The 24,989-nt window shown below is 44.8% G+C and overlaps 1 protein-coding gene across 1 annotated transcript; it reads left to right on the forward strand.

The window, feature by feature from the left end:
• The first annotated feature begins 279 nt into the window (after window positions 1-279).
• On the forward strand, window positions 280-23,069 carry STK36 (serine/threonine kinase 36). The gene is made up of 26 exons (XM_012642572.1): window positions 280-434; window positions 2,129-2,269; window positions 2,383-2,460; window positions 3,573-3,703; window positions 3,944-4,193; window positions 5,872-5,965; window positions 6,165-6,334; window positions 6,492-6,679; window positions 7,189-7,288; window positions 9,834-9,977; window positions 12,960-13,139; window positions 14,115-14,212; window positions 14,692-14,797; window positions 16,060-16,210; window positions 16,408-16,535; window positions 17,067-17,171; window positions 17,572-17,670; window positions 17,757-17,845; window positions 18,121-18,184; window positions 18,379-18,489; window positions 19,402-19,476; window positions 19,906-20,080; window positions 20,338-20,485; window positions 20,746-20,893; window positions 21,457-22,203; window positions 22,695-23,069. The coding sequence occupies exons 1-26, from the start codon at window positions 351-353 to the stop codon at window positions 22,836-22,838; spliced, it is 3,948 nt and encodes a 1,315-aa protein (XP_012498026.1). The 5' UTR covers window positions 280-350; the 3' UTR covers window positions 22,839-23,069.
• The last annotated feature ends 1,920 nt before the right edge of the window (window positions 23,070-24,989 follow it).

Consider the following 24,989-nt stretch of genomic DNA (forward strand, 5'->3'; position numbering starts at 1 on the left):
AAGGGGTTGGGAGTGGCAGGAACTTGGGGGAGACTGAGTGAAGGGAGTAGGAAAACATGGTGTCAGGTGGGCTTGGGGATGGGTGGGGGACAGGAGGGGACTGAAGAACGGGGAGGAACCCCAAGGAGGCACTATGTTTGTTCCAGGTCTCATCATCTTTCCATCCATTCCACCCTACCATGTTTCTGAGGCCTGGATTATTGTGAAAAAGAGGAAAAGGCAAGACGGCTAACGTTTACCGTCTCCCGTGCCCAATCAGGCCTCCCAGATGTGTGGATGTCACCCTAGATCTATAGCTCTTCACTACCATCTCTACCTTCTTCTGTCTGGGAGATCCTGAAACCTCTGAAATGGAAAAGTACCACGTGTTGGAGATGATTGGAGAAGGCTCTTTTGGGAGGGTGTACAAGGGACGAAGAAAATACAGTGCTCAGGTGGGATGTCTTTTGGGTAAGATCTGGTACCCCCAACTCCAGTGGAAAATGGGCCTTTATACCAACTTGTATTCCTAAGGTACTGACTTTTTCATACTTCTTATGGAGTATGACTTCTGAAGTTGGATTACTTAGGTCCAAATTCCAGCTTCACCACTTTTGAGCCTTAGAATTATGGACAAGTTAGCCGAGTGTGGTGCCTGTAATCTCAGCATTTTGGGAGGCCAAGGCTGGAGGATCACTTGAGGCTAGGAGTTTGAGGCCAGCCTGGCCAATATAGCAGACCCTATCTCTAAAAAAAATTGTTTTTTTTAATTAGCCAGGTGTGGTGGAGCACACCTGTAGTCCCAGCTGCTCATGTGGCTGAGGCATAAGTATCACTTGAGTCCAGGAGTTCAGGCTGTAGTTGTTAACGAACCCAAAAGTGGGGTTCACAGTTGCTCACTGCAAAGAAAGCCAATTACTGAGACGATGAGGATTGTCAAAGAAGAAAGGATTTATTGCTGGAAACATGTCAAGTGGGAGGTGGGAAGTATGGACTGCCTTAAATTCACCACAACCAACAGGGCCAGGGGTTTTTCTGGAGGTGAAATGAATAATGCGTGAGGGAAGTGAGCATCATTACATGTTTGGGACAGAGTGCAGGGCACACAAGTGCAGTGAAATCATGCTATTACATATATCCCATGATCAAAAAATGATGGATAGGTCCCTCCCAGGGTGGGAATTTTAGTAGTATAATGAGCTAGGGGTTAATATTGGCGATTCTTTCAGCCTCGTTTACAGGCGGGATGTGGGGAGTGGATTGCTCAGCAGATCCTTGGGCACAATCTGTGATAGGGTGTCACTTGTCTTCTCCAGTCAAACAGATGGTATAAGGCTTTGTAGTTACCTTGTGGCTGCAAGGAGGCCCCACTGTTTCTGGGAAAGAAACTCAAAAGGGAATGCATCAGTGCAACAGAAAATTACAAAGTTCTAGTCAGCAAATCTTACTGGTCTTGGAACTTGAAGCATAAGAGAACTACACAAAAAAAAACTATTAAAAAATGTTTTCTTGATTATGGAGCCGGTTACTTAGTGAGCTGTGATCATGCAACTGCACTCCAGCCTGGGTGACAGAGTGAAACCCTCTCTGTAAAAAAATAAATAACATAAAAAATAAAAAAAAAAAGAATTATGGAAAAGTTACTTAACCTCCCTGTGTCTCAAATTCCTTGCCTATAGAATGGGGACAAGAACAGTATCCGATTGATGGGGTTTGAGGATTAAATATGATGTCACACTAAATCACTTAGTACAGTGCCTAGCACCTAGTGAGCAATAAATAAATATTATTGTTAGTCTCTAGCATACCATGCAGGAAGAGGTAAACCACCTGAAATTATTCTTCCCTCTTCATTTTTTCTTCCTTCCCTTTCCCCTAAATCTCATCTTGGTCAGATGAGAATACCTCTCCTAGATTCCACCAAAGGGGTCTTTTTGGCAGAGGCTGTTTCCTCCTCGGGTGAAGGGTGGAGGAAGCCTTGTTAAGGACAGGGAACCATGGGGAAAGTGGAGGTGGAAGACTAACAGAAATAATAAGAGTTACTCAAACAGTCTAAAGTTTTAGTTCTGGAGCTCTGAGGTTAAAGTTGAAATTATAGCTCTTTTCAATAGTGTAGTTAGGTACTAACTCTTCTCCTCACCACTGACAGGTGGTGGCCCTGAAGTTCATCCCAAAGTTGGGGCGCTCAGAGAAAGAGCTGAAGAATCTGCAACGAGAGATTGAAATCATGCGGGGTCTACGGCATCCCAACATTGTGCATATGCTTGACAGCTTTGAGACTGACAAAGAGGTATGCTTTGATGGTCTTGGGTCACCTCTCCCCAAGCAGAAGGGTCATAGGAACTTCCCAACCTCAGAATGCATGAATCTGGAGCCATTGGTGCCACTGCCTTCTCCCGGCAGGTGGTGGTGGTGACAGACTATGCTGAGGGAGAGCTCTTTCAGATCCTGGAAGATGACGGAAAACTTCCTGAAGACCAGGTATGTTTCCTGCCTTAAACTTCTCCCCACCCCTTACCTCTCTCCAGGTTAAGGACTGGTAGGGCAAGCTGAGGGCACTGAGAGTCTCCATTTTAAAGACTCCTGAGAATAATATAAGAATCTAAGTGTGTACAGAGACAGTGTGGTGAGAGTAAAGTACGTGAACACTGGAACCAAAATATCTGAGTAGGAAGCTTATCTCTGCTCCTTACTAGCTGGGTCCCCTTAGACAAGTTATTTCATCTCTTTGCACTTGGTTTCCTCATTTGTAAAATGGAGATGATAATGTCTGGCTCATAAGGCTATTGTGAGGATTAATGAGTTAGTTCATGTAAAGTGTTTAAATAGTTGGCTATTATTAATGTTGTTGTTATTAGGTATCTTTAGGGAAGAAGGGCCAGTGTGGTAGTACCATAGAGGCAGTAAGGGTAAAGGTTATGGTCAGGCAGAATTCGCCACCAGGGCAAAGTGATTAGCAGTGGGATTTGGTTGAACACATTCTCCACCCACATTTATTCTAGGGGTTTCTCTGTACCCTAGCAAGTAGGCCCCCTCGGAATTCCTTATTACAGCGCTCCATTTCCTTCTGAGCACTTGTCACTACTACAACTGAGCAGTTGTAAGTAATCATCTTATTCGTTTTATCTGTCTTGTTTGACTTCTCTTAAGGAAAGGGGCTTTGTTTTACTTATTCAAATAATTTAATTAAGTAATGTATATCGAATGTTTGCTAAGTGCCAGGCACCATTCTGAGCATAACTTTACATACTTTAACTCATTTAATCCTCATAATAATCCTATGAGGTAGGCGGTATCATAAAATATATTGTCACCTTATAGATGATGAATTTGAAAGGCACAAAATAGATTGCTTGTGGTCATGCAGCTAGTAAGTGAGATTCAACAGATTTTACTTGAATGAATGATTGAATGAACAAAGGAAAGAATGAATTAAGGTGAGCAAGAGCTAAGGAAGGTATAGTGTGAAGCTCTGGAAGAAAGGGAAGGAAGAAAAGATCACACAGTAGTGGTATTAAGACAAATCTTTGGGCTTGTCAACCAGCTCCTTCTTCAGACCTTTTCTTTGTTTCTCCTGCCTATTCAACGCTTAGGTTCAGGTCATTGCTGCCCAGTTGGTGTCAGCTCTGTACTATCTGCATTCCCACCGCATTCTGCACCGAGACATGAAGCCCCAGAACATTCTCCTTGCCAAGGGTGGTGGCATCAAGCTCTGTGACTTTGGGTAAGGATTCTGAGCTTCCATCTGTGCTTCCAGTTCTGCAGAGAGTCTTAGACCATATGCTTGACCTACTTGGGTCTCATTTTAGAACCTGAGATGGAGACTGGGACTCCTGCTGGGTCTTTTGGAACTTAATTAAAAGTGCTCACTCTGCTCCAGTTTGGATTATCTCATACTATGATAGGTAGTAGTGACCAGGTATAGAATATCTTTTCCCTTTCCATTTCCCATCATCTTCCGCAGATTTGCCCGGGCTATGAGCACCAACACAATGGTGCTGACATCCATCAAAGGCACGCCACTCTATATGTCTCCAGAGCTGGTGGAGGAGCGGCCATATGACCACACAGCAGACCTCTGGTCTGTGGGCTGTATACTGTATGAGCTGGCTGTAGGCACCCCTCCCTTCTATACCACGAGCATCTTTCAGCTGGTCAGCCTCATTCTCAAGGACCCTGTGCGCTGGCCTTCCACCATCAGTCCCTGCTTTAAGGTAACGAATATTGAAAGGGAGATTATTTGTCCCTGTCTCCCTCTACCTCTGTTCCCTTTTCCAAAATCCTTTTCCAGAGCTGGACAGGACTTTGCAGTTACTGAATAAATGCAAGAGCTGGGCCAGGCAGCTTTGCTTTTCTACTGCAGTGGCTTATTCTGGGAATGTGTTCTGGGGTCTGCCAAACTTGGGAATGGTAGCCTTTGTTTGAGCCAGGCTATGCTTTATCACGAGGTACATTCAAGACATAAGAGGCAGATCTGGTGCCTTGCTAAGTGCTAAGTGCCAGGTCCTTTTACGTACCCTGTATTCTACTTGTTTCCTATCAGATGCAATGTCCACATGATATCTAGATATTGCCCACACAACTTTCAGTCCTTTTCAGACATCGGTATGGCCAGAGCTGGTGGGACTGACTCAGTGATTAGGAGCAGATGGTAGAGCTGGTGGGACTGACTCAGTGATTAGGGGCAGATGGTAGAGCTGGTGGGACTGACTCAGTGATTAGGGTCAGATGGTAGAGGTGGTGCTTGCTCACTGTAGTTAAGTCTCAGCAGGCTTGAGGAGCTAATGTGGAGCAGAGAGGAGTAGGACCCTTTTTATTTCTTATCTAGGGCAAGATTATGGGCTGTCAATGGAATTTAAATGTCATCTTCTCCCAGAATAAAATCTCATTATAACTTTCCTTTGCTTTATCTAAGATGAAAAGGGACAAATTTCTCCCCAACCTATTTAGTTGTGGAGGCCCAAATAATTATCAAAAAGAATCTAACAAAGGAAACTCAGTTGGGGGAGGTATATGTAGGATATTCATTTTCCCTTAGGGCAGATATGCAGGTATCTTCAGCAAGAGCCATAGTTATACAGATCCCCTTGTATAAGTGGTGGTCTGTTTAATGGTAGAACAGTGGTCATAATCAATTAGTACCTTCTATTATTATTTCAGGCCCAATTGAGGATTTTCCAAGGACACCTGATAATAGATGTACCCTTTTCAGAAACAGTGTCCCTACCCCTCCACCTCTGAAGACTTGCTGAAAGATTTCTGTTTTTGACTGCTCCCAAACACATCTTTATACAGTTAATTGTGTGTGTGAGTGTGTTTTTAACCATAAATGTATCTGTTCCTACACAGCCACAAATAAACCATAATCAAAAGGAGGGCAGGCTGGACATGGTAGTGTGCACCTGTAGTTCCAGCTACCTGGGAGGCTGAGATGGGAGGATCACTTGAGCCCAGGAGTTCGAGGCCAGTCTGGGCAATGTAGCAAGACCCTATCTCAAATTTTAAAAAAAGGAAGGGATGGCAAAGTGAGCAGTTTGGAACTCTTTTGAATGTTTGCTTTCTGAAGATGATTATGAAGGTGACATCCCCTTTTTCTCCCAGTTTTTTCTCCTTTCTTCACAAAGTTGGTGACATTGAGATTTCTGTTTTTACTTCTGGGGATACAAAATGTCCATCAACAGGAATCGGGACTTCCTGGGAGGCGAGGCGGTGGTCTGTCCATGATTTCAGCCAGGAAAATGGGGCCTAAGACAAGGGTTACAGAGTGATCAAGAGCAGCTAGTCTGCTGTGAGAATGGATGTGGGAGTCTTATTTTGCCAGTTCTGCTGATAAGGTAGAGAGCCTCAAGGGAAGTGAAAGAAGGGCTGATGGGGCATTTTTTCTCTCCACAGAACTTCCTGCAGGGACTGCTCACCAAAGACCCCCAGCAGCGTCTGTCCTGGCCAGACCTCTTACATCACCCGTTTATTGCTGGTCGTGTCACCAGTGAGTCATCAGGGTTCCTAGGGCTCTTTCACTTCCCAGTACTTTCCTCAGTCTACTCCCCTTAGCTATTTCCCTAGCAACCCTGTTCTCTCTTTGTTATTTTGTCAAAAGGATCTTCCACAGAAGCCTGGAGACACTCAAGTTGTTCCTTGCCAAGTGAACATGGTGGCTATGTCTTCCCCCTCTTCCCTCCCTACAGTAATAACTGAGCCAGCAGGCCCAGATTTGGGTACCCCATTCACCAGTCGCCTACCCCCAGAACTTCAGGTCCTAAAGGAGGAACAGGTCCATCGATTGGCCCCCAAGGGCAGTCAGTCTTGCATCTTGCGTCGGGCCTGTAAACGCATGGCTCAGGAGGCCAAGCAGAAGGTGTGTGGAGCAGAGGAAGATACGTAACATGACCAGACTAGTGACTGGGGGAGGTGGAGAAGGAGAGTGACTTCCTAGGGTTGGGAAGGGGCCATGAATAGGCCGCCCGATGGCAACCAAATATTTCTGATCAGTGTCTCCCACCCGTATCCCACAGAAACACCAGAACACAGGACTTGCCCTTGAGCAAGAGGACGGGACCAGCAAGGTAGCTCCTGGAACAGGCCCTCTACCCAGACTAAGAGCCACTCCTCAGGAACCAAGCCTCCTGGCTGGGATCTTGGCCTCAGAAATGAAGAGCAGCTGGGCTGAGTGGGGGACTGGAGAGGCCCCCGCTGCACCTTGGTGAGGACAGTATCGCTAGGGATTTGTAGGGCAATTCTTTGACTCTACCCAAAGCAAATATGAAATGGTTCCTGTCACTAGCCACTGCCTAAATATGGACAGGGCCCTAGAAGTCTGAGTCCTGGGTTCTTGGGTTCTAATTACAGATGCTTTCCTAATTCATCAGGAAACCTGAGGACTTTCTCTTCTTCATGCCTCAGTTGTATATAGACTGAAAGGGAAAGGACTGTCTCCATCCAAAAGGGAAGATTGTTTGAGTTGAGAGCCAGAGGTGAAAACTGCAAAGTAGACTTGACAATGCGACCTAAAGTGGGAGGACAAAGATACTTGTGTAGTGGTCAACATACCCTATACTGGTCATATTCCATATCCCAGAAAGAAATCTCCTCTATCTAATGTTATATGATTTATTTCTCATTCTTATCCTAGGCCTAGGGGGAGGGCCAAGTTAATGAACCCTAAGACTTACAGGTCTGGAACTCATCCTACTCCCTGGCTTCCTCTGGCAGGGAAAACCGGATCACTTCAGATTGTGAACAAGCATTCCCAGAGCTGAGGCCAGAGGTGGTGGGCCAGCGGAGCATTGACGCAGTGGACCTAGAACACGAGGTGAGCCCTAGGGGCTCTTCTTGGCCTTGTCCCTGCCATGGGTTGTTGGGTCTAGGTAGATATTGTTCTAGAACAGTGATTCCCAACCCTCTAGGTATGAGCTTCCTTTTTGTTAAAATTGCTATATTATTAATTTATAGATTTTAATTGCACAGTATCTGAACATGTAATTTTTAAAAATTAGAGCTGAGCATGGTGGCTCATGCCTAGAACACGAGGTGAGCCCTAGGGGCTCTTCTTGGCCTTGTCCCTGCCATGGGTTGTTGGGTCTAGGTAGATATTGTTCTAGAACAGTGATTCCCAACCCTCTAGGTATGAGCTTCCTTTTTGTTAAAAATTGCTATATTATTAATTTATAGATTTTAATTGCACAGTATCTGAACATGTAATTTTTAAAAATTAGAGCTGAGCATGGTGGCTCATGCCTATAATCCCAGCACTTTGGGAGGCTGAGGCAGGAGGATTGCTTGAGGCCAGGAGTTTGAGACCAGCCTGAGCAAGGGTGAAAGGCTGTCTCTACAAAAAATAGAAAAATTAGCCCGGCATGGTTGTGTGTGCCTGTAATCCCAGCTACTTGGAAGGCTGAGGCAAGAAGAAGCCCAAGTGACAGAACAAGACCCTATCTCAAAAAAAAAAAAAAAAATTAGAACACATAGGTAAAAATGAAAGTCCTTCTTGAGCCTGACCTTAGTCCCAGAGGTGTCCAGTCATTAACTTATTCTGTTCCCTTCCAGACTTTCTGTATTTTCACATACATGTATATGCACACAGAGCAATATATGCAGTTTGGCTGTTTTTACATTACTGAGCTCATGCTATCTGTATTAATTTGCATCATACCTCTTTTACTATATAATCTGTTTTAGGGATCTTTCTACACTAGAGAACAAGAGCATATAGTTCTACCTCAATTTTTTGTGTTTTTTCTAGGGTTTTAACTTTTTATTTTGAAATAAATTCAAACTTAAAGAATAATTGTGAGAATACCATAAAGTATTCCTGTATACCCTTGTCTTAGTCTGTTTTGTGCTGTTATAACAGAATACCTGAAACAGTAATTTATAAAAAACAGAAATTTATTTCTCACAGTTCTAGAGGCTGGGAAGTCCAAGATCAATGTGCCTGCAGGTTAGGGCCTAGTCTTCAAGATGGCACCTTGAATGCTGTGTCCTCCAGAAGGAGGGAATGCTATGTCCTCACATTGCATAAGAAGAGTGAGCCCACTCCCACATGCCCTTTTTATAACATCAGTCCACTGATGAGGGCAGAGCCCTGATGACCTAACCACCTCTCACTAGGCCCCACCTCCCAACACTGTTGCATAGGGAATTAAGTTTCTCACACACGAGTTTTGGAGAGGACAGAAACATTCAAACCATAGCAATCCTTTTACCCAGATCGACCAGTTGTTAAAGTTTTGTCACATTTGCTTTATGATTCTCTATGTGGACATATCTTCTTTCTGAATCATCTTAGGGTAAGTTGCAGACACGTCTCTTTACCCTTAAATACGTTAGTGTATTGTTCACTTGCACTACCACAGTACCATTGTAAAAGTCATAAATTTAACATTGATATAATACTGTTACAGTAAATAGATTAATAATCTATAGACCATATTAAAATTTTGCCAATTGCTCCAGTAATGTCCTTTGTAAACAATTTTTTTTCTTTCCTGGTCCACAATCCAATCCAGTATCACACATTGCATTTAGTTGTTATACCTCATTAGCCTCCTTTGATCTGGAACAGTTCCTAGTCTTTCTTTGTCTTTTATGACTGACAGTTTTGAGCTACATAGTCAGTTATTTTGTAGGATGTTCCACAAATTGATATTTTCTCATGATTAGATTCAGGTTATACGTTTTTGGTAGGGATACGACGTAAGTGATAATTCTCAGCACCACAATCTTTTTGATCAGTTCGTAGTGTTTTCTAATGGATGTACCATGTTTTTTTATTTCCCTAGTGACTGACTTTATGATGTTTCCTTTTAAACTTTCTATAAACCATGCTGCAATGGACATCTTTCTAGGTATCTCTTTATGCACATATACCAGAGACTTTCCAAGAGACTTTTCAAGACCTCTCACATACTGCCAGCTATACCTTTTTAACACATTGACGGCCACACTAGAAAAAAATTTTTTTTCCGTAGGGCCCTGGTGTTTTATCAAAACAAAACAATCCTTTCTAATTTGTTATTTTGTGTTGTTTCCAGTTTGTGAGTTCTATGCAATGCAATCCACGTTTTTAGAATTAAATTGTCAATATTAATAAGAACATCAATGAGTTAAGATTTTCACGAACCAACTGCAGGGTTTTGCTTCAGGAGGCCCCTGGCTCAAAACTAGCCTGAGTTAAATACAACTGACATGGCACTCAATGTGCTAAACTGGTGCCTGAGGAAATACATCTGTGCTAAATGTGTCAATGGATTCTTACGTTACTTCATGATTCCCCAGGGTTTGTAACCCCAGGGTGGGAGCTACTACCTTTAGATTTACACACTTCTCCTGACCCCTCTCATTCCCCTCTGCCTCAGGAGCCAGACAGTGATGATGAGTGGCAGCACCTGTTAGAGACCACCGAGCCTGTATCCATTCAACTGAAGGCCCCTCTCACCCTGCTGTGTAATCCTGACTTCTGCCAGCGCATCCAGAGTCAGCTGCACCAGTACGGAGGGCAGGTAACGGACAGGAGGATGCTGTGGAAGGGATTTGAGATTATTTCCACAGATGAAGCATTAAAATACATTGACATAAGGAGAAAGGGAAAATTCGTCCTTTTCTAATTCTTTCAGACTATCTGCTTAGTTTGAGGAGGTTTGCTAACCTCCTTTAGTCACATAGAAAGAGCAGGCCTCAGGTTTCTCTTTCTGAAGGGAAAAATATCTATAAAGCAGGGGTCAACAAACTTTTTTGATGGTAAATATTTTAGGCATTGTGGGCCAAGAGGCAAAAATGGAGGATATTATGTAAGTACTTATATAATGAGGAAAAACACATTTCCACAAAATTTTTATTCATGAAATTAAAAATGTAAATGTAACAATTGAGTATACAATATTTTGTACTACAGGTATACTAGTAAGAAGAGTAAGATCCTCTTTGGGGGGATAATATTTTGCTCAATTAGCATTCAAAGTTAGTGTTCCCTCCTACAAAGCCTTTCTTTGCTTCTCTGAGACACAGTGTCCCTCTTCCTTCCTGGGAACTCAGCAAACTATGTTGCTTGTGTCACTTTCCCTCTCTTTTCTTTATTTTATGTTTTTTTTTTGAGACAGAGTCTCACTCTGTTGCCCGGGCTAGAGTGCCGTGGCATCAGCCTAGCTCACAGAAACCTCAAACTCCTGGGCTCAAGCGATCCTACTGCCTCAGCCTCCTGAGTAGCTGGGATTACAGGCATGCGCCATCATGCCCGGCTCATTTTTTCTATATATATATTTTTAGTTGTCCAGATCATTTCTTTCTATTTTTTAGTAGAGGCGGGGTCTTGCTCTTGCTCAGGCTGGTCTCAAACTCCTGACCTTGAGCGATCCACCCGCCTCGGCCTCCCAGAGTGCTAGGATTATTTTCTTTATTTTTTAAACAACTTTATTGAGGTATAGTTTATGTACCATAAAATTTATTCTTTTTTGATGTACAATCAATGATTTTTAGTAAATTTGCCAAGCTGTGAAACTATCACCATAGTACGGTTTTAGAACATTTTCATCACACCAATAAGATCCCTGATACCCATTTATAGTGAGTCATCACTCTCAGTCCTAGGTAACCACTAATCTACTCTCTATTTCATAGATTTGCCTTTTCTGGACAATTCATATAATTGGAATTATATACTATACAGTCATTTGTGACTGGCCTCTTTCACTTAGCATGATGTCTTTGAGGTTTATTCATGATATAACATGTATCAGTATTTCATTCCTTTTTATTGCTGATTAGTATTGTATGGATATATCATATTTTGGTTATCCACTGACCAATTGGTGGACATTGGTTGTTTCCACTTTTTGGCTTTTAGGAATAATGCTGCAATGACCATTCACAAGCGAGTCTATGTATAGACATGTTTTCATTTCCCTTGGGTAGATACCTAGGATTGGAATTTCTGGATTATCTGGTAAATTTATATTTAACATTTTAAGAAACTGCTGAACTATTTTCCAAAGTGGTGAACCATTTTACATTCCCACCAGCAACATGTGAGGGTCCCTATTTCTCCACATCATTGTCAACATTTATTATTGTCTGGCTTTTTTGTTATAGCTATTCTAGTAAGCATGAAATAGTATCTCATTGTTGTTTTAATTTGTATTTCTCTAATATGCATGTGGAGCATCTTTTCATGTGCTTATTAGCCATTTGTATATCTTCTTTGGTGAAATATCTATTCAAATCTTTTGTTCATTTTTTAATTGAGTTTGTCTTATGGAGTTGTAAGAGCTCTTTATTCAGCTCTATATTCATTCTCAATTCAAGACCTTTATCATATAGATGATTTACAAATATTTTCTCCCAGTCTATGGTTTGTCTTTTCATTCTCATCTCATAACAGTGTCTTTTGCAGCACAGAGATTTTGAATTTTGATGAAGTCCAGTAACCATTTTTTCCCTTTGTGTATTATATTTTTGGTGTTATATATAAGAAATCTTTCCAAACCTAAGGCCTTGAGGATTTTCTCTTATGTTTTTTCCAAAATTTTTTTAGTTTTAGCTCTTACATTTAGGTCTCTGACCCATTTTGAGTTGATTTTTTTTAATATAATGTGAGAGAAGGATCTAAGTTCATCTTTTTACATGTGAATATACAGTTGTCCTAGCACCATGTGTTGAAAAAAACTTTCATTCTCTCATTGAATCACCTTGGTACCTTGTATTTGTCTTTTTGCACTAATACATCGTCCTCCTAGTGTTGGATAACTTTTAACGTGGGGAAGTAGGTTGAAAGCTCTGCCTTTAGAGATATGACTCCCAGAGTTGGGGTTCCAGCTGAACTACTCATTAGCTAGGTGATCTTGGGCTACTTAACCTATCTAGAAGCTTCAGTTTCTTCATCTATAATTGAGTAATCCTATTTACCTCACAATGTTGTTATATAGATTAAATGAGCAAATAAATGCCAAGATTTAGAACAGTGAATGGTGTGCTGTAAAACATTTGATGTAAATGTTATTCTGTTTTTGAAGAAAAACCATTTAAAAACATAATACTGTCCTTAGCTTGCAGGCTGTATGCAAATAAGTGTTGGGCTTGTGGGCCATAGTTTGTTAACCCCTGATCTAGGGTTGAATAACATTGTTTTGTGTCCATTGTTTTTACTTTTCAGAAGCATGTGTGTATGTTTTGTTTTTAAGGTGAAGGGCTAGAGAAGGGAGAGAGCAAATGGGAATGGCACTGGGTCTGACAGACAGATCTGGGGGGAGGTCCCCTGCCCCTTGGTCACTGGTGACTCTGTATCAGGTGACTCGACTATCTATAGTTCTCTTCCTTGGTACAGTTCCCCTGTTTCCCTGATCTCCTTCTCTGGGTTTTACACTCCCAAAGAAAGGAATGCAAACATTTAGTCTGCTTTGCCAGCTCCTTGGGGATATGTGGTATCTGTGGCTCTCCTTCTTTTACTTCCAATAATATCAATGGCTTCCTCTTTCCCTCCGGTCACCCAGATCCTGAAAGGCATCCTGGAGGGTGCTTCCCACATCCTCCCTGCTCTCCGAGTTCTGAGCAGTCTTCTGTGCAGTTGCAGTGACTCTGTCCCCTTGTATTCCTTCTGCCGGGAGGCAGGGCTGCCTGGGTTGCTGCTCAGTCTACTCAGGCACAGTCAGGAAAGCAACAGTATCCAGCAGGTAAGCACCATGCCAGGGGCCTCTGAAGACTGATAGAAGGTTCTTTTCCCTGTATTTCTCTCCTTCGTACTGCCATCTCTATTTGGCCCGACTTTTACTTTCTTTCTTCCTCTTCCTAGTTAGTAGACCTCATCAATTGCAAATTGTAGTGTCTTCTGGGGGCCAGGCAGATAATGTCAGTCAGTGAAGCAGGCTAAATGTGTGACCATACGAGTAGTGGGGAATATGATAAAGTGGAGATCACATGCCCACTCTAAATGAGGCATCCTCTCCTCAGCTCCAGCCCACTGTTGCCATGTGGAAATATGGACACAGTGTTGCCAGATCTTCCAGTTTTCTGAGAGAAGGCAGAAATTCAGATTTTTCTGCATAATTTCCCAATATTTAGAGTACTATGCTTTAAATTTGTTTGGTCCTACTCTTTATTGACCTGATCTTACAGAGCAGGGTATTGACGTTCAGAGATTAACTAACTCATACACAGTCACTAACTTTTAAATGGTTGCAGAGACAGTAAGTGGAAAAGCTAGGATCGAGACTCAGTGTGTTTGGGACTAGACCTCTACTTCTTCATGCTGTGTCCTGCTGCAGCTGGAAGGAGAGGATGGAGAACCCTTCCAGAGTCAGAGTAAATGTTTAACAGGGCCTGGGCTGAGGCAGTTGGAAAGCTGATGAGTATTAATCTTGAGTGATTTTAAAGAATTTAGAAAAAAAGGTTTTTGAAAAATAGAACCTCCTACACTCCAAAATGCTATTCAGGCTAAATAAGACAGATATTTCCAGGCTGTTTACAGCCCACTGGCTGACACTTTGTTACCTCTAGATCTTCTCTCTCTGCCTATACTTCTCTTTCCCCTGTTCCTTTCTGATTAGTCTACTCGACTGAATCTCGACTGCATCCTTTTTCCTGCTTTTTCTATTCTTTGTCTCCATCCTCCACATTGCCCTTTTTATTTCTCTCCTTTTCCTTGATAGCAATCTTGGTATGGGACCTTCTTACGGGACCTGATGGCTGTGATTCAGGCCTACTTTGCCTGCACCTTCAATCTGGAGAGGAGCCAGACAGGTGACAGGTGGGATAAAAGGAACTTTTGTACCATTGGCCGATTTGGCTTCAGTTTCTACCCCATTTCTTCTACCCTCCCTACTAGAAAGAGGCCAAGTGAGAAGCTATGATTTGTCATGGGTTTAGAGATTAGCTGAGTGGCCCCTCAGAACCCAGCTGGTCTTCTTAAGGACCCTAAGATACCTCCAACTTTGCGCTAAGACTTTCAGGTTCTAAGAGTCAGCAGTCACCATGATCCTAAATGGGAGGGTCAAGATACCAATAACCTAGAGAAAATGGCAAAGAAGGGGCTCGAAAGGTGTGAATGTTGAGACTGTGTATGTGTGTGTGTGTGTGTGGTGTGCGTGGTGTGTGTGCACGTGCTTAGAGCAGAAGGGAGGAACATTCTGATGGGTCCCTTTGCAGAGGTTCTCCTACCTACCCAGAACTGACCCAGGGCTTTTAGTAGAGGATTGAGAAGAAATCATGGGATCATTTTTTTCCCAGCCTACAGGTGTTTCAGGAGGCTGCCAGCCTCTTTCTGGACCTCTTGGGGAAATTACTGGCCCAACCAGATGACTATGAACAGACTTTGCGGAGGGACAGCCTTATGGTAATCTGCTTCCACTTCCAGATTTCTGTCTTTTCTGTCATTCTCCATGTTTCTCCCATCCCCTTTCTTATGACTATATAGGGTAGATCAAGTTAATACAACAAAAATTTGTTAACTTCCTACTATGTGCCATATGCCATGTGAGTAAGAGAAAGTCCTTGTCTTCAAGGGACTAGAGATAGTCTAGTAGGGGAGAGAAAAAGTGATAAAGGACAACAGTGGAAATTACATTAGAACTTTGCATAAAATAAAGGGACACCACTGAAGAAGATGCAGTTGACACTATTTGGAGGGTCATAGAAGAAATCTTGAAGAAGGCAATCACCTATGCTAGGATTTGAAGAATGCATAGCAGTTTGCCAGGTGGATGAGGCAGGAAAGTAGGGAGGACATTCCAGACAGAAAGAGCAACATATATAAAGGCCCAGAGGCATTAAGCAGTTTGGCATATTTCAGGGCACCACAAATAGAAGTACTAATATTTCTTCTTGAAGAGACTTTCAGGTCATCTAGTATTTCCCAACCTTGTTTGTCCTAAGGACTAGTAAACTATGCAATTCTTGTCCTTATTCCTTGGAGGTGAAGGGCAGGAGAATGGAGAATTGAATGAGACAGTAGCTGAGTTTTGACTGATCTCAGAGGAGATAATTAGAGAGAAAGACGTACACGCAAGGAAGTAAACAATTGCCTGGCGATTGATGAAACCAGTAATTGGGAGCAGAGATCTGGGCTACACTCCTGTCTCCAGCTCGCAGTCCATTCAAAATTTTGCTAGTCTGAGATCCTATGTTAATATCCCTCACCCTTTCAAGTCAGGAAGCTTTTAATGTCTCACCTAAAATTCAGCTAGCAGTGACTCATGTTATTGGCCAGCACTTCTTATGTCATTTTGTAATGAGTAGCATGGGGAGTTTGGAATCATTATCCCACCTTCTGAAATTCTGAATCAGCAGGAATGAGTTCGGGGGGACCCAGGAATCTCTAGGAATTCTTACACTCATGATCCACAGATAACACTTTGATAAACATCATCTAGGGAGCAGCTGATCAGAGAATAGGATTGACACCTAAAATTCTTATCCTTGAAGCATGAATGAAGACAGTTATCATGTAATGTCTGTGTGAGGAATGCTTGGAATTAGACAGCTGTTGCCCTGGGTTTTTATCCTCTTTACTTGGGTTCTCAGGATATTCTTGGTTTTTACACTAAGCCCAGTCAGTTTCTGATGCCCTGATGCTACCTTTGTACTTGTTTCCTTTAGTGCTTTACTGTCCTGTGTGAAGCCATGGATGGGAACAGCCAGGCCATCGCCAAAGCATTTTACTCGAGCCTGCTGACTACACAGCGGGTTGTGTTGGATGGGCTCCTTCATGGCTTGACAGTTCCACAGCTCCCTTTCCACACCCCTCCAGGTAACCAGCGTGGGGAGGGGAGGGTCTCTTGACTAAATTGTTGCGTAGGTCAGGCTCTTCTCTATCTACTGCCATCACCTAGAATAGTGCCTGGCATTTAGTGGGTGCTCAGTTAAGTAAGTATGACCTGAAATAATGAATGGGGATCTGAGAGAAACAATCAGACCTCACCCAGCATTCTTTGCCTTTCTCCATAGGAGCCCCACAAGTGAGCCAGCCACTGCGGGAGCAGAGTGAGAATCTACCTGGAGCCATTTCCTCTGCCCTGGCAGCTATATGCACTGCTCCTGTGGGACTGCCTGGCTGCTGGGAGGCCAAGGAGCAGGTCTGAGCTTCAGTTGCTTGTTCGTCTCATCCCTACTGCCAGAGGAGTTGGGGAGGCTGGTCCCAGTTTCTCAGAAAGGCAGAAAAACAAGCTTTTATGCCTCTCCTTATTCACCATTTCCAGAAACAGATGCTCCCACCGTGGGTCTGGGTCACTTGTAGAACAGGATATAGCCAGAATCCCAGAGCCTGTGGCCAGGTGGGGAGGGAGAAAGCTCAATGACAAACTGCCCAGGTGGGAGGGCAGCTGATCAGAAGTCACCGGTGATGCTTTCTCAAGGCCTCAGGACTCAGCTTTCTTGCTCCCTCTTGGCCAGTAACACTTTCCTCTGTACTTGCCTATACTGGGGTCAAACGAGGCCATGACTTTTGGTTCTCCATTGGGTATGAAGGTGGGATTAGAATGGGGTCTAAGGCTTCTGGTGAACGTCGGAAGAGTGACTAACAAGGGATTGAGAATCTTGATCAATTGGAGATACGTGAGGAATAGATTGTAATGGCATAGGATTGAGTTTCAGGTATGTCTCCATAGGTCTGTTGGCACTTGGCAAATCAGCTGACTGAAGACAGCAGCCAGCTGAGGCCATCCCTTATCTCTGGCCTGCAGCATCCCATCCTGTGCCTACACCTTCTCAAGGTACTTGCTTCTAACTCCTGGCACCTCAGATTTCTTTTTAACTCCTAGGTCAGAGAGAGAGACAGACAGACAGACAGACACAGGGACTGAGAGAGAAGAAACCAAGAGAGAGGGACTGAGAGAAAGAGATGGAGAGAGATTGATCAAGAGACCCCCTTGTAGGACTCCTTTCTGCTTTTAAATCTGTTCAGCTGAGATGACCCCACTCTTAGCCAGTCTTCACCGGAACTGAGAAGTGTTCCTATCTCACTGTCTCACAGCAGGAGGCAGAAGTTCTCTCACACTCCCAAATGTGGATACCCAATCTGTTGAGAGGCTGGCCTGCTTTTCAGCTGAGCCTTCCGATCGCAGAGCCCAGGGCTGCTCTGCCTCACTGAAAGACTCTTTCCCACACCCTTAGGTTCTTTACTCCTGCTGCCATGTCAGTGAGCGCCTGTGCTGTCTTCTAGGGCAAGAGTCCCTGGCCTTGGAATCACTGTTGATGTTGGTCCAGGGCAAGGTAGGCCAGCAACACAGGTAGGTGTCTCACAGTGGCCCCACCATCTCAACCAGAGGTGGTTCTGATATCTTAGGTTTCCTTCGTAGGTAAAAGTAGTGGATTGGGAAGAGTCTGCTGAAGTGACACTCTACCTCCTCTCCCTTCTTATCTTTCGGCTCCAAGATCTACCTTCCAGGTGAGTCATAAAGTGGAGTCTCTCCACTGAAATCCACCCACATAGCTAATCCTGACACAGAATATGGGGAATAGCACCCTAAAACCTATCCTTAGGAGTGATTGGGACAGAGAGTTAAGCTTTCTCTACAAAGAACAGACCTAGATTCCCATCAACTTTGTGCCTTGTGTGTGGATGTACAGCCTAGGTGAAGGGCACCATCTAAAGGAAAGGGAGGGCCACTTACTCACCTCCTTTATTACTGCTGCATCCCTTGATGTGTCTCCTTATTCCAGAATGGAGAAGCTAGGCAGTGAAGTTGCTACTCTCTTTACCCATTCACACGTCGTCTCTCTTGTGGTAAGTTGTCACCCTTCATCTTCCTCCCCTTTTCACCCTCTCATTCAACTCTTCTGGGAGCGAAGGAGTCACTGTCCCATTTGCAGCTATTTCTGGAGGCATTCTTTGGACTAGGACAGAGACATAAATCCTCTCTCTGCCTGTCCTGAACACCATGCAGATTTGGACATTCCTCTCTTCTACCTCTCCCACAGAATGCAGCTGCCTGTCTATTGGGACAGCTTGGTCAGCAAGGGGTGACCTTTGAGCTCCAGCCTATGGAATGGATTGCTGCAGCCACACATGCCTTGTCTGCCCCTGCAGAGGTGAGGCCTCCCAGGGAAGGCACAGACATGTTTTCTCCGAGTCAGATACTCAACTGCATTCAGAGGGAAAAGACTGAAATGCCCGCAAGCCCAGAGTAAACCGAGGAATGGAAAAGAAAGTCCTTCCTTTCCTAGCCTTCCATCCCAGATAATCGGCCCCTTGAGCCCAAACTGGTCAGGGCTTCAGATTTCTGGAGAGGGAAGAAGGAAGGGAACCCAACTAAGTTTTCTGAGGAGTAAGATGTCCCTGCCTACTTCAGTCCCCTCCTCCAAAAGCTCGTCCTCTCATTGCCAAAGTCCTTCCTAATGTGTGGTTTCTTCCCCTCAATTGCAGTTTTCACTCTGCTTGTTCTTAACTGAGATGGAAAAGGTGGCTGACATCCTGTGAATTCTTCAGGAACTCAGTCCTTTATGTAGCCTCCTTTCTGCTTTCTCTGTTTCCAGACCTTTGCCCCTTTTCCTTTTTAGATCTTTTGGAACTCATATTTCCCTCATTTTGTAAAAAGGATAGACTTCATAATTAAATTATTGTCATTCCTTATATGCGAAGAATTATTTGTAGTTTATAAAGCACTTTTCACACAAGTTATCCCACAATGCATTTGAAAGATATATACATCAAATGTAATAATTCTTATCTGCTTTTTCCAGGTGAAGTTAACCTTCAGAGAGGTTGTGTCATTAGTGACAGGCTCCTGGATGAATGTTAGTGCTAAGTCAGAACCCTGGAAGTCATCAGAGACTCTTTCCCATTATTCCCCCATACAAAGGCTTCCTGCAGGTCCCATATATTCTGCCTTCCAGTTGACTCTCAAATCTATTCCCTCCATGGTACCATCACTGACCTGCCTTAGTTTAGAGGCCACCCCATCCCTCTCAGGGATCTGCATCTTTCTTGCCTCTCTTGGACAGATCCGGCTGACTCCACCAGGTAGTTGTGGATTCTATGATGGCCTCCTCATCCTTCTGCTGCAGCTCCTCACCCAGGTACAGGTGCATTCTGGGTTAGATGAGATGTTTAGAGAGAGCAACTGGGCATTTTGGGGGAGGCACCAGATAATAGAAATGAAGAAGCAACCCACACTTGCCTGTCCTCTCAAACTACTCAAACTAGCCTTAGAATTGCCCCACTTGCCCTCAATATGGGCCCTTTGAAGGAAACCATTCAGCTGCATCCCTTGGGATTCATTGGGGAGAAATCTCTGGTTTTCAGCAGGTATACACTTGTGTTGAGAAGTCAGGGGGTTAAGATGTGACAAGAAAGAGGAATAAGACAACAGGTAAATACAAGGTGGGAAAACAGAAGGAATTATTTCTGGGACTCTCTTCCATGTAGGTCAGGGACAGGAATGAAAAAAAGCATTTGGACTCCTGACTTCTGCCTCCCCATCCACCCTCTTTGACTTTTGTCTCCAGCAGGGGAAAGCTAACCTGATCAGGGATGTGGCTAACTCAGAAATGTGGACAATTCTGTGGCACCGCTTCTCCATGGCCCTGAGGCTACCCAAGGAGGTATCTGCACAGGAAGAGGAGCTATCGCTTTCCAGTCCACCAAGCCCAGAGCCAGATTGGACTCTGATCTCACCCCAAGGTATCTTTCTGTCAGATCACCATGGCCTCCTTTGTGGGAGTGTGTTGCTCCCTCTTCAAGGGGAGGTAGCCTAGAACTGATCTAACCCACAGAGATTTCTTCTGCTGCTGTCTGAGGAGAGGATGGCAAAGTCTGCAATGGAGCTGCTTAAGGATGGGGAAGGGGCTGGATAGATGGTAGCCCTGGGAGCTATGAGGAAGCGAGGGCATCTGGGCTTCTTGCCTGCCCCACTGGGTCTCTATTCTCTGTGTTTCCAGGTATGGCAGCTCTGCTGAGCCTGGCCATGGCCACCTTCACCCAGGAGCCCCAGTTATGCCTGAGCTACCTGTCCCAGCGTGGAAGTATCCTCATGTCCATCCTGAAGCATCTGCTTTGCCCAAGCTTCCTGCATCAACTTGACCAGGCGTGAGTTTGAGCTAGAGGAAGGAGAATGGAAGATTCAGAGAGTTGGCAATGAGGAGGGAGGGTGGGGGGAGAAGACAGGAGAGAAGTCACTGACACATTGAGCTATGAGGCAAGAAATGGGATAAGGACTAAGCTAGAAACTTAAGGAGTCACTGAGATTGAAGAAGGGAGCTAGGGAAGGGAACTTGATAAAAGGGAGGGAAGAATTATAAAGGGTATGTGAGCAAGACCAAATCTCTTCTTCTACATTCCCCTCTTAGGCCTCACGGGTCTGAGTTTCTCCCTGTTGTGGTGCTGTCTGTCTGCCAGCTCCTCTGTTTCCCCTTTGCCTTGGATGTGGATGCTGACCTCCTCGTGGGTATCTTGGCTGACCTCAGGGACTCAGAAGTCACAGCCCACCTGCTGCAGGTACTTGGAAGCTACCCAGGCACGAAGTTGTTAGGTGGGAGAGGAAGATAGCCAACGTTGTGTCCTCGAATTCACTTCCCCATAGCTCCAGGCCCCTGTAAGAGTGGAGCACCTGGCTTGACCTAAGAGTTGGAGTGGAGACAGTACTCAGGCCTGAACAGAGGCATACTTTTGGAGCTGAGTTGGTGCCTCCTTCTCTCTGTCAGTTCCTCACCTTGTTCTGTTGGAGCTCAGTGGGAAGAGCATCCTAGTCTAGACACTAGAGGCTGAGTTCCTTGGCTAGGAATCACATCTCTGACAATTCTTGGCATTATGTAGTGGGTCTTTGAAAGCAGAGTGACTGAGCCCTTGCAGAACAAGGAATGAACTTGGAAAGAACCTGTTGTCTCAGGCTCCACATTGTGTCTCATGTGGAGTGCTGTGAGGCAGGACTTCCAGCTCTCTGTGGCATTTCTCACTATAGCTTGGCTTTTCTGTCTCCCAGCTTTTGGGAGACATTGTACCTAGCTACATTATACTCTCCCTCCCCCTGACTCCTTTTACCTGCACCTCCATTCTCTCAGGTCTGCTGTTACCATCTTCCGTTGCCACAAGTTGAACTGCCCATCAGCCTTCTCGCACGCCTGGCCCTCATGGATCCCACTTCTCTCAAGCAGTTTGTGAACACAGTGGTTGCCTCCCCTAGAACTATCATCTCGTTTCTCTCAGTTGCCCTCCTGAGTGACCAGCCGCTGCTGACCTCTGACCTTCTCTCCCTGCTGGCCCACACAGCCCGGGTACTGTCTCCCAGCCACTTGTCCTTTATCCAGGAGCTCCTGGCTGGCTCCGATGAATCCTATCGGCCCCTGCGCAGCCTCCTGGGCCACCCAGAGAATTCTGTGCGTGCCCGCATTTATGGGCTCCTGGGACACTTGCTCCAACACAGCATGGCCCTGCGTGGGGCACTGCAGAGCCAGTCTGGACTGCTCAACCTTCTGCTGCTGGGGCTTGGAGACAAGGATCCTGTTGTGCGGCGCAGTGCCAGCTTTGCTGTTGGCAACGCAGCCTACCAGGCTGGTCCTCTGGGACCTGCCCTCACAGCTGCAGTGCCCAGTATGACCCAGCTACTTGGAGATCCTCAGGCTGGTATCCGGCGCAATGCTGCATCAGCTCTGGGCAACTTGGGACCTGAAGGGTTAGGGGAGGAACTGTTACAGTGCCAAGTACCCCAGCGGCTCCTAGAGATGGCGTGTGGAGACCCCCAGCCAAACGTGAAGGAGGCTGCCCTCATTGCCCTCCGGAGCCTCCAACAGGAGCCCTGCATCCATCAGGTATACCCCAGGGGGCTTATGAACCATGATGATCAGGTCCCTTATAGTTCACAGCATTTCCCTGAGGTATTCTGTAAGGAATTGGGACATCCAAAAACCCAGGCTGTGTTCCTCCCTGGGTGCAGGAAACTCAGGGACAGTGTCTTGCAGATGAATTTTCCATTTACCATCCTCCCCCCTGCCCCTCACTGCCAGTCACTGGGGCATTAATCACCTCTTCCTGGGGAGAAGTATATGAGTCTTTTGGTGGCTTGGTTTTATGGTCTCTAACCAAAGAGAATGGAAGTAAACCTCTGGTCCTGATGATTCCTATCTCCAAGGTTTCTCTTCTCCCATTCGGTCTATTCTGTGTCCCCAAGAGACCATATCCTTTTTTCCCCTTTTTCTGGAGAGGGAATTGCTAGGCTTCAATGAGCGTCCGCTGCACCTGCCATATATCACCATTTCTCTGAGCCTCATGTTTGTTCTATCATCTGCTCTCTATCCTACAGGTGCTGGTGTCCCTGGGTGCCAGTGAGAAATTAGCCTTGCTGTCTCTGGGGAATCAGTTACTGCCACACAGCAGCCCTAGGCCTGCCTCTGCCAAACACTGCAGGAAACTCATTCACCTCCTGAGGCCAACCCATAGCGTGTGATCCCAGATGCCTGGGGTCCAGCCTTCAACCTCCATTGCTCTACTATTGCCAACACTTCCTTATTCTACCACAGAAGCTACCAACTTGACTGAGACCTAAAGAGACTAAAAAAGAGAGATAAACTGCCAACTCAACTAAGATTGAGAAACTAGAAGAGATTTATATATAAAGCTCCTTCCTTCTCCCAGATTCAGGATGATTTCAACCAGTAAACTTCATTACTGTTGGTGCTAGAGAAGATTCCTTCCTTCTCTACATCCAGGGGTCTTTTCTGTAATAATGTGCCTTTGACCCCAGGAACCTGCCTCCCAACCTTAGGGAAAAGCCTCTACCCAAGAGATCTCTTCCTTTCTGGAGCACCTTTAATCCTCCCAGGAGGTTTTTGCTTTAGGAGCACTGGCTCCAGGACAGTGATGAAGACAGAGCCTTTCTCAGCTCTAGGATATTGGGATAAATGCCATCAGTCCCTGTTATTGAGGGGTTCCCCAGCCTTAGCCAACATTCCTATCCTTGAGTGGGGGTGGGGAGTATATCTTTTTTCTTTTCTTTTTTTTTTTTTTTTGGTAGTTCTCTTTGTAAACTCTTTTAATAAAAATTGTGCCTCACCATACTTGAAGCTCCCAGGGCAAGGGGTTGGGAAGCCCAGCCCCTCTTTTAGCTTCTGGGTGGTGCTGGAAGTACTGGTGTCCTGTTCACACAAGATCCTGGTTTGGGGGCTTATTTATATCTTTCCCTGCCTTCCAGCTTCCTCCATCTTAAATGAGCTACATGTGGTCACCTACTTTCAAGCCAAGGCCAGTGGAGCTGGAATAGGAAAGGGTAGGATTAAACAGATAAATGTGGTTGCTTTGACATCTCAGGCCTAGTGACTAGTTTTAATATATAGCGGAGTTTTAATGTATAGGGAATTCCAGCTGGTTTAGAAGGGCAGTTATTTATGGAGACTGTACAATTTACCATAAAGGGGTGTTAGGCCCATTAGAATCGTAATCTAACTGGAAATATTGGAAAGCTTAAACTTGACTCACGGATGGCTTATGACAAACTTCCAGGGTCCTGATTTCTCCATGCATAAAAGGAAGAGATTCCTTTCTACCTTTCTTTAAATTCCAATTGTTTTAGAAATGAAAGACAAGATGCCCTTATTTTTATAAGGAATTTTGTTTAGTCATCATCTTCATTGCCCACTCTGTTTACACTTTAGCAAAAATGCTTTTGTAGGGACTACCATAATTTACTCCTATCCAGATTATTTCAATTCAATTCAACATATATGTATTGAGTGATTTCTATGTGCCAGATACTATTCTAGGCAGTGGAGTTAAAACAGTGCTTATCTCTCAAAAGTTTCCATTCTAGTAGGGGAGATAGTAAACTTAAAAAGTGAATTTTACACAATATGCAGGACAGCGATAAAAGCTCTGGAGAAAAATAAAACAGGGAAAGGGGGATGAGGAGTGCTGAATTGTATGGCGAGGGTAGGCCTCACTAGAAGGTGACATTTGAGCAAAGACTTGAAGGAGGTGAGGGAGTGAGCAGTGCAGCCATCTGAGGGAAAAGCCTAGGCAGAGAGATTGATCACTTCAAAGGCCCTGAGGTGGAAGCATGTATGGTGTGCCTGGGGAGCTATGGGAGCCTGTTTGGATGGAGCGAGGAAAGAAAGGTAATGGGGTGTGGGGGATGTTGTAGGCTTTGTTGACTTTGGTGAAGACTTGGGGTTTTACTTTGAATGGAGTAGGCACCTGCCGAAGGGTTTTGAACAGAGGAATGATGTGATCTACCTTACATTCTAAAAGGATCACTCTTCATTCTGCTCTTGCAAATGGATTGTGGGGAGTGGGAAGCAGGGCAAGCAGTCAGGAGGTTGTTGTAATAATCTGTCCAGGAGATGATGGTATCCTGGATGAGGACTGCAGTGGTATCAATGGAGTGGTAAAAGTCAGATTTTGAATATATTTTGAACACATAAGCCACTGTCCCCTCTCAGGGGCACAGTGGCTTATACCTGTAATCCCAGCACTCTAGGAGGCTGAGGTGGGAGGGTCGCTTGAGCCCAGGAGTTCGAGGTTGCAGTGAGCTATGACTGGGCCCCTGTACTCCAACCTGGGTGACAGACCAAGACACTTTCTCAAAAAAAAATCTCTGGGAAAT

Source organism: Propithecus coquereli, unplaced genomic scaffold, assembly GCF_000956105.1.
Source record: "Propithecus coquereli isolate 6110/MARCELLA unplaced genomic scaffold, Pcoq_1.0 Scaffold18, whole genome shotgun sequence".
Lineage (NCBI taxonomy): Eukaryota > Metazoa > Chordata > Mammalia > Primates > Indriidae > Propithecus > Propithecus coquereli.

Coding starts and splice junctions, on each gene's coding strand:
- STK36 (XM_012642572.1), top strand. CDS start 351: ATGGAAAAGTACCACGTGTTGGAGATGATTGGAGAAGGCTCTTTTGGG. Junction 2,461..3,572: donor GAAAACTTCCTGAAGACCAG/GTATGTTTCCTG, acceptor TTCAACGCTTAG/GTTCAGGTCATTGCTGCCCA. Junction 13,140..14,114: donor AAAGCAACAGTATCCAGCAG/GTAAGCACCATG, acceptor TTTCCTTGATAG/CAATCTTGGTATGGGACCTT.